Here is a 10,225-nt window from a genome sequence, read left to right as displayed (position 1 = left end):
AATCTGATCGTACAATTATTATTATATACGAATAAGTGATAATAGTGTCATAAATACCCAAAAGGTATATATTTAGTCTTACGAATATCGATAAAAAATATGACTTTCATTTTGTATTACAATTGAAATTAGCAGACCGTGTGTCATACTAATAATGATAATATACTACGATGGTCGACGAAACGAGCAGAGTTAAAATTATATTACCTATTATACGGTCCATCGGATGGTCCAAGGCTCGCGCAATGCATCGTCGGACACGAGCGTACCCTTGAAGATATCGATATAGTTACTATTCGCTTTCCCCCAAAAAGGAAAACGGGTGTATAAACGATACATTATTATAATAATTATTAAAATATGTGTGTGCACAGCTGTAGATATATTACACGCGTAACCTCACACGCACGACCCTGGAAAACGCGGTGCAGTTGGTGGCGGTAGCGGTGACGGTTGATACGGAGAAAAACCTAAACGTTCGTCCTTGTCACGACTTATGGATGATTTCTCGTTGGGAATTTTCATGACGGATTTCGCAACCAATTCGTTTCGAACCAACGACCAGCGTCGCGCGCTGACGGGGGACGTCCGGGATACTTATAAGAAGAAAATCTGACACGCATCGTCAGTACACGTTCAACACCGTTCGGGACAGTTAGTATCGAAATAATCGTTCGAAAACGTTTATCGGCTTTTATCAATCACCGAATCACCGTTATCACCATCGTTGTGGACAGTTGTTTTAACGCATTAGTTTCGTGCACTGTTTGACAGAAGGTACATTGGTCGGCACGTTCAACGATCATTGCGATGTTGACTTTCAGGTGTGTCGTCATGATCGTCGCCGTGTGGCCACTCCTCGCCATTACTTCTATATCGGTAGTAGCCCGACATAAACGACAGCTACAAAACTCGTACCTGGGCTTGGGTTCCAACGTGGAAATACTTCCGGTTGGTGACACGTCCGGAGTGAGCAGCTCGTACAGTGTAGTGGAAACGTCCAAGGTACCCCGCAGAGAGTACAACTCGTACAGAGCGAGAAATACGCATCGGGATTCGGAACCGGAACACTCCGAATACCGAGCGTACAATAAACATCCGTCTACTAGAAGTGGAGTTCGTGCTGGAGACGTACCGGAACAAAAACCGTTCAGATTCCCTGAAGAACGTCGTCAAAAGAAACCTTCTGCGGCTGACGCCGAGGACCGAGATGAAGACTTGGACTCGATACTGGTGCCTGACCATCGACGAGGAGACTTGACACCAGGTAATCGAAAGAAGTATAAGCCCAAGAAGCCACAGAATGACGAAACGGATGAAGAGTCACTAGAAGAATCCAAATCAGCGCCCAAGAACGTCAAGGAGCCAAAACCAGTACCCAAGAACATCAAAGATATTGTTGAAGAACGACCGGCCGAGAGCAAGATCTCCAGTGATCTGAAGGACGAAGGCAGCCGATATATAGGTCATGGATCTGGCGGTTATGGTGGTGGTAGTGAGTTCGACAAGGAGAAGCACTATGACAAGGAACAAGGTCAAAAATTCTTGGAGGGACACAAATCGGAAGAAGGCGAGAAAGCAGAAAAAGCATTCAAGAAAGAGGAAGCGTACGACAAGGGCCAGAAAGAAGACTATGGAACCGATGAAAAGCACTCACAGGTGGCTGAGAAGGCTGGTGAAAAGAAGGGGCACGTAGACCAGGCACAGCATTTTGGTGAGGCGTACCATGGCAACCACGGCGAGAAGGGCATCACGGTGGTAAAAAAGGGCGGCCACAAAAAGGGTAAGAAGACGTCGGGATTCCATAAGGTGCACCACAAAGACGAGTACAAGAAGGACGAGGTGTTCTACGATGAGTCGCACGATGGTGGCGAGCATGAGGAACACAAACATGAACAGGAGAAGCATGCCAAGGAGAAGGGTGGAAGCGAAAAGAAAGGTCATACGGACACAGGGTACCACGAGAGCCACGGTTCGAAGAAGGCGGAGAGCGATCATGGCAAGAAGTACGAGCAGGCTAAGGGCCACAATTCCGAGGCTGGTGAGCAAGCACACCACGGACAACAGTCCGAATTCTCCAAGAAAGGAGGTGTTAAAGAGGGTGAGAAGTACGGGCACGCAGACGCGGGTGGCGGTGGTTACTTCGAAAAGGGCGGATACTTTTAATCAGTCGAATTTGACTCCAACGGCGGCGGTGGTAGCGGTGTGTAAATACCACGAAGACTTCTTTTTACAAGTTCGATGACGTAATATGATGTAGCGCATGGACGATTATAGATGTAAAAGTTATCGTCCATTGCGAGTTTACACAAAGTATTTATAGTAAGTTCTAATGTGTATTAATTTAATTTTTTTATTATTATTATTTACTTGTTTTTAGCCGCAATTGTTGTGTTTACTATAATTTGTAAGGTTTTTTCATTATATTTTTATTTTATAAGTGTTATAAGTTATGACTTGTGTCATAATAAAAATATTGTTTATTTTTATTGAGTTTGAATAATAATAATAATAAAAAAGAAAAAAAAACACTTGGTATAATTGAATATTATATTGTTTTTATTACATATTATTCAGTGTACACTAAGCACTGTGAAACATGTACATTGTACACTGTACAGTGTACACTTCATTTGTACCTAATACTCTGTTAGAACTCTGCTGCTGGCCGCTCTTAATCCATACCTTTAGGTTTGTTGTAAAAAGTAAAATATTAATATTAAAATGTTCAAAATATTAATGATAATAATTATAATAACCTTAAAAATTTACATTTTTACAAATACCTATGGAGGTTTTATAGTAATTCGATCCCGAAATGATAAACATAATATTATATTAAATTTCCTTAATAACGTAATGTTATAATATGTAACTGTCGTCCACCACAACAAACGTCATATCGGATGGCTAAATACACGTAATTTAAAAATATTTATAAGCTAAAAAACTCAGTACTTGTGACGTAATTTTGTCATATTTGTGAACAGAGACGACATTTTGTATATTTTACCTATTATCCTACAAAAATATTTTTGTATGTATTATAATCACCTCTTAAAAATACAACCATTGTAAAATGTATTACACATGGACCTACAGAATCAATAATTTTATAATATTTAAGTATTCGCATATACGATTCATTTATATCTCTACTATGTGACATTGGTGCTGACGTGTATCTTCGTCGCGTGATAAAAATATATTTAACTGCTCTATGGTTTCTAATAGTGCAATTATGTTTATTAAGAAATAATATGATCTAAGTTCTATTTAGCATGCATGGTGGTTTCGTGTTTCCATAAAATATACTATATATAGAATAAAGTTAATAAACTATACAAATGTGGTGAGTCAGTCTTTATAAAAGAAAGCCACGGAGAGAGGGGATAAGACACCAAATCCCATCATTACGCCACTGCTCGGGAGGTACACCTTATCATAAAACGATCACACCTTGCGAGCCACTTCTCGCCGCAATAATCGTATCACTCGAAATCACGTATATAATAATGCCCGTGCGCTGTGAACCGTGATGAGATGTAAAGTATATATCTTTAAAATAGAAAAATAAAATTCGTTTGTAATACCAATAACAATAATAATAATACGCGTCGCAATCGAATTGAAATTCGATAAAATTGTAATACTTTAAGTACTACACGTCTACACACGTCGCATCGTCGCATTGTTACATGGTGATTGATATTATTGTAGTGTTATTAAATCTATCGTCCGACGACTCGCGATTAGACGATGCACGTTTGCGAGATGGCAGTGGAACGAGCGTGTGTAAGATCAATGCATTGATTTAAAAGTATGATTTTTTTTTTTTTTAGTTTCTAGATCATATATGTAGTATAGGCACTTTCATTATCTTTTCCGAATGTTATAATACGATATAATATACGTCATATCGCGTGTGTACAGCTGTAATATATTATTGATTTAATGATAAATTAAAAATATATATACCAAGCCGAAAAATGACAAAATCGTCAGGATATTTAAGTCTCCAATAATATCGGTTAAATAAAACGTGGGGAGCAGTCTCTCTCATCTTCCAACTAATTAAAATATGGTATCCTTTAAAATTATTATTTAAATTAAATATCCATTTAATAACTGTATATCTATTAAGCAAACGGTGTCGAATACACAATATAAAAATTATACTGTCTGGTCATATTATATTAATATTATTCTCTGACCATATTGTTTTCTACAAAAAATATAATAACTCTTATTGTGCATGTTTATATTTACTATCAGAATCACTATATTACCAAAATACAATTTTAAGTAATTTTTTTTTTAATTTTATTATTTTATTATGTTCGATTTTAAAATGATAAAAAAAAATGATTTTTATAGGAAGAATAAGATCCTCCTATTTGTGCCAATGACTATATTATATATCTCGTATACTGTAGACAGTTATTGTAAATATAATATTATTAGGTAATGTAGATGCAAAATAGGTGGGAATATATTAATGTTAAAAAAGATAAGGCCAGTGAAGTAAAATGTGCTGAGGCAACAACAAATTTGGCTTTATAAGACCGCCGCACGCGCAGGCATGGACCTCGTTGTCGCCGAGTGATTCGGCGAGGACGTAGGCACTGCGATTGTTTATTATTCTACTAATAATCTAATGATTATTACTGTTATGCTATATATGATGATTATGCGTTGCACGGGTATCACGTCATACAGTAGTTGTCGTTTCGTATTTAGTGGTTTGTTCTATTACATAAGTATACGAAATTTCGATTTACTTCAATCATCTTCAATACAATTCCGTTAAAAATGTAAACAACCAAAACGTATATATTATATACTATATAAAACGACGAGATCTCTATACCAAAGATACACTTATTAGTTATTAGGATTTTAATTGAGACACAACTGTACCATAAAGTAATGATAAACTTCCTAAATAACGACGTGTGGCGCAGTAGATGCTGTTTGCAGAGGTCTCATATATCATCATTCGCGGAAGCCAAGTATAGTTGAGGGCCCTATCGATATTTGTCCCAGCGCCGGTTCGGTCTCTAGTGGTCGTTTTGTTCTCGTATGCAATATTATATAATAATAATAAAAACATGTATGTATTACTACGTGTATACAAAAATCGGAATATCGAATTACTATACGTACACTGTTCGCCCCAGCCTTTCGATACACCCCGAGGGTATTATCGTCGTCGTCGTCGTCATTATTATTGTTTTCCACACACACACACACACACAAGTGGTAAGTGGTACGTGGCCGGCCAACCATATTATATCCACTGGTTGCACGTGCACTGCTGTGTACCAGGTCGTCTCACGACGAGCGCCCACGTGGGTTCTTGAGAGATCGCATGTGTGTGTCTGTGTTGGTATATTATGTGTGTAGCATGGCAGACGTGACCTGTAAAAAAATCGTTCCGTGGCAGACACAAAGGAGACACGGGCACGTTATCGGCTCCGTCATCGGGCCGCGCGGTGTTATCGTAATCAAAAAACGTGCTCGACGTCGGTTGTATAGTCGTTCGAGTATAATATGTTATAATATAACGTTATATGTGTAGGGTATAATGCGCACACGTATAACACGCGTATGCATAAAAATACAAGATAATGGCATAGGTATGATATCGTTACGCGAGCAATAGTTTTCCGACGAGACGCGTCTGTCTGGCACGTCATCGTCGTCGACTCGTCTGCCGTCGACAGCGCGATTCGGACAAATTCTGCAGCAGTAGCAAAAACCGACTATATAAAAATGCGCGATGGTCATTAATATAACTAAGGTCCTGTTTTTCAAGTAAAAAAAAGATTTAATTGTGATGTCAATACCCTATACAATATTATATTCTCTTGAAAATTGAAAAAAATAATTCTAAAAGTTTTGATTTTTTTTTGTAAAATGAACCAATTAATATATCAAAATGTGATTATATAGAACATAAAATGATTGTAACATAAAAGAAAAAAAATATTATTTTATTTCATTAATAAATAATGAAACAAAACTACAAAGGTAGCTGTGGTGGCCGTGTGATCTGTTTCGATGAATAGACATAAACGAACGTCAATATATATTTGACGATGAACACTGCAGTAAAAAACAAATAAATAAGCGAAACAAAACAAAAAGAGGCGTTTCCGCGGCATTCGGACGGTGACTTATTATGATATTATTATATTTTCTATTTGCTCGCGGTTTCGTTTATCATTGTCGTGTGGTGTATATTATTGTATTTTGCGTATACGCGAGCAGTAGGGTATTTTATTGTGCGTTTTCTGTACGCGATTCCGATACGATTTGGACCTCCGCTATTGCACCGCCGCCGCCGCCGCCGTCGTCGTCACCGCATTGTGCGACCGCGAAACGACAATCGGACCGCGATCCAATAAATCGGACGCGCACAAAGACCGCCGGGCCCGACCGTGCCCTAGACGTAATATAATATTATATAACTCGTACGCGCGCGCCGCCCGACAATGGAGGTCCCCATCGTTTATTTATTTGTTTTTTTTTTCCTCTTTTCAAACCGTTTTCGAAATCTATAATCGAAAAACACAACGTGCCCGACAATCATAACAATATTATTGTACGTGATACGCCGCGTGTACGAGCGACTTCTCCGAGTGCGCGCGCTCGCGCGAGTGCACGACTACGAAATATAATATAAATTACACGTGCTCGAGTCGTAAACGTCAGCGTCCGCGACCCGCGAGTATAAATTCACACGGAGACGGCCTCCCGGGTCTGCCGAAGAGGAGAGCCGTCGCGGCCCGCGTTTTTATCAGCCACCCTTTTGCACCGAACGTTTGCCCCTTCCGATTCGTCGCTAATAATCATTATCCTCACCCTCCACGTCCGTCTGCGGCTGTCCGACCGGTATTCTGGTGGCGGAACGGATACGGATGGACGGCGCGATTGAAAAATACTTGTACGCCGTATTATACGATTTTAAATTAAACCGTCGAAAAAAAATATGAAAAAGAACGACGAGAGATCGCAAACGATGTCGGCGTACCATATATTAGATATTATGGAGTACAATATTATAAAAAACCAGGCCGCGTTAATTTAACGTTAAATATGTATTTTTTTAGTGTCACGCGTGTTTAACTGGCTATCGTTTTCCTAGTATTTAAAATCTCTCTTTAAAATTTCTGAAATTAATTTGTGTTTGCACTACGTGTAAAATTTGGGGAGCGAAAAGTACTATCTAGGGTACAATTTATTAATAACGAAAAAAAAAAATTGGAAAATTTAAATTTGTGTGATGTCCTAAACATTTGCCAACACTTCTAAATGAAAATTGGTTCTTCATTTTATTGATAGAAATCCCGTCGAGGAGATTCACTGTTTGCGTTTCTACTTTCTAATAACCATACTTCTGCATTATATTTCCTCTTCCTGCAAAACCATACTCTTGAGGTCCGCTTGTGATGGTTCGATCAAAATGTTGACATGGAACAGATAAGACGTATGGACGACAGTTCTAAAATTTGTACGTCGTTAACTTTTAAAATGAAAACATTGAAGGGTAACAAAACGATGAGGGCTAGTCAACAATATTGATACCTATTATCTGTCGTTTGATAATATTAGTAAATGTAGGTACTCAATAATATATTATTTAAAATGATGACTGCATGAATTGAATGTATATAATGTTGCATTGTGTTTTATGTTACGCATATTGTGTACGATCCAAATCAGTGTGAATCCGGGTACTTGGAAAACGTTTCTCTGGTACACCTAAATAAAAACAGATTTCAAAAAATAATATTTAGTAAGGATCAGTAAAAATTATAGCACAACTAATAGTAAGAATATATGCATATTCAAACATTATGATACTAGGGACACAAACCTACTGAAAACGTATCACATCTAAGAGATATTGTCGCTCTATTCACGTAGTAACCGTTTTGAATTTACAACGGCAATGACTGTGCGACTTCGTAAAACAGAAATATATATTATTGTTTACAACTGTTTAGCTGCGGTTGCACACAAAAGCTGAAATCATTGATTTTAGACTAGTAAATATTTAAATATAATACTGTATTATAATTGATGCATTAAATATGATTGTTTAAAAAATATGTAGTAAGCTAGTTTTAGCCAGGACCTGATTTAGGCATTTTAGGAAAAATAAAAAATGTGGCCCCTTATTGTCAACAGTAGCATATATAGCCATAGCCCCTCTCCACAAATGACTTGTACTTATATACAACAAAATAATAATTTATTACAATTTAGTATTTACTTATACATTTTCACAAACATAATTATAACGTTATATATTTTTTTATCTCTACAGGCTACAGATTTCTTGTACCTATTATTTTAATTTACATTTTACGCTGATAAATATTATATGTTTCTTATATTTATTTTATATGATGAAAGTAGTACTCTAAAAAATAAAAAAATAAAATAAGGTTCATAAAAATTCAAGGCACTCTAATAACGGAGGCCATAGGCAGTTTTGCCTATCCTGCCTAATGGTAAATATGGCTCTGGTTTTAGCAATCGTCGGCGAGTTATTGAATTCGTTAAGAAATAAAAAATAAAAAAACGATATAACATAAAACACGCGTAGGTACATTAAAGCACCCGTGTTACTATGATTATGATATTACAATATTATGTACGCGTGATAAAATAAAATTTATAGGTGATTTAAAAATTGAATCTCGTTTAAAAAATTATATTACTCGCAGTGTTACAAAACGCAGGAAGCGTGTGAAAAGTGCATGAAAACCTTCGCAGTGCATTGTTGCAGCTAGGTTGAACGCACGATTCGACTGGCGGGAGCGTATAGTTTGGTGTGAAAATTTGTATTACTCATATAGTCATATCCACTACGAAATCGGAAGTATAATATTATCCTTGGTGGTTTGTAAAGTCAACATTATCCGCAGTCATATGTTTCATAGGATGTACACGTTAAACACATAATTTATGTACACATTTATTTTTTAGATTCTGTCTAATAATAATTAATCTTTTTTTCAGAAATACAGGAGACGTGTACAGGTATGTGCGTACCTATATATATCTATATTAAGGTTATGCGAGAGAAATGTTTTATTCGTTGCACGAATAATTATCACCGTAAGTGATTGAAAGCAATTGTCAAAATAACATTTTAGACGGTAGACAAAATAACTGATAAATTCATAAATGTATTTTGAATTTAGATATTAACAATATTAACGTCATATATTTGTTTTATATTTTTGGTACTAAAGTGTTTATACATTCGTGTTTCTATGTATTCGTGGACGGCTTAATTGATTTATAACAATATTTAACAGTTTTACCGAATTATTTGTATCGTTTTATTACAGTTCACCTATAGCTGAACTATTAAATTACGAGTTTCTCGACCATATATGGAAACCAATGATGTCACATTAAAAAATGATGAGTGCCACTCGTATACAGTCGATATCCTGTATGGTCCGACCAAAGTCTGTGAGGTCCTGAAATACCGGACGACAAGGGTCGAACATATCAAAGGTACGCAATAGTAATCGGATACTGTAAATCTCCTGCTAAAAAAAAGAGTTACAGAAACTATTTAGTTTTAAATGCTTTCTTTAGTATCCTCATTTCAAATTTGATTGCTACATAATATATACAGTAGTTAAAAACTTTCATTTCTCCGTTGAAAACGTCTCTTATTTTTGCAAAGTTATTCTGATCTGTAGTTTTATTAAATAATTAATAGGTAACTAAGGTATATATATAAATAATTATTTATTTATCGTTACCTACTAAATATTTTTTTATAGTATTACTATTTTACAATAAAAATAAATAAAACTATTGCTAATCATCTTATCAGTTATACGAAATGTCGTTTAATCATTTGTAGGTTTAAAATTATATTAAATTAACTGAACTTAAGTTAAATTTACAGTTTACTTGTACCGTATGTTTTTATGCATTTTATAAAAAAAAAACATAAAATTACAAAATATTATAAAAAAAAAAGATATTACCGTTCCACTATTATCTGTAATACAGAGTGTCCCATATAAATCTTTAAAATAAAATAATGAAATAAATGTTGTTCTAATCAATATTATCCAATCAGCGCGAAGATCTCTTTGAATGTTGTATTTATTGATAGACAATTTTAATGAATCAATAATCTATGAATATACCCATCACCTTCCTTTCGGCGATTGTTCAATTTATC

The 10,225-nt window shown here is 35.9% G+C and overlaps 1 protein-coding gene across 1 annotated transcript; it reads left to right on the top strand.

Moving 5' to 3' along the window:
* Positions 1-640: 640 nt before the first annotated feature.
* Positions 641-2,541, top strand: LOC132922705 (sarcoplasmic reticulum histidine-rich calcium-binding protein-like). Its single transcript, XM_060986354.1, has one exon. It carries the CDS (start codon positions 811-813, stop codon positions 2,164-2,166), a length of 1,356 nt encoding a protein of 451 aa, XP_060842337.1. The 5' UTR covers positions 641-810; the 3' UTR covers positions 2,167-2,541.
* The last annotated feature ends 7,684 nt before the right edge of the window (positions 2,542-10,225 follow it).

Source organism: Rhopalosiphum padi, chromosome 2, assembly GCF_020882245.1.
Source record: "Rhopalosiphum padi isolate XX-2018 chromosome 2, ASM2088224v1, whole genome shotgun sequence".
Taxonomy (NCBI): domain Eukaryota; kingdom Metazoa; phylum Arthropoda; class Insecta; order Hemiptera; family Aphididae; genus Rhopalosiphum; species Rhopalosiphum padi.
The sequence above is the reverse complement of the archived record's forward strand: the minus strand, read 5'-3'. Positions and strand labels throughout refer to the sequence as shown.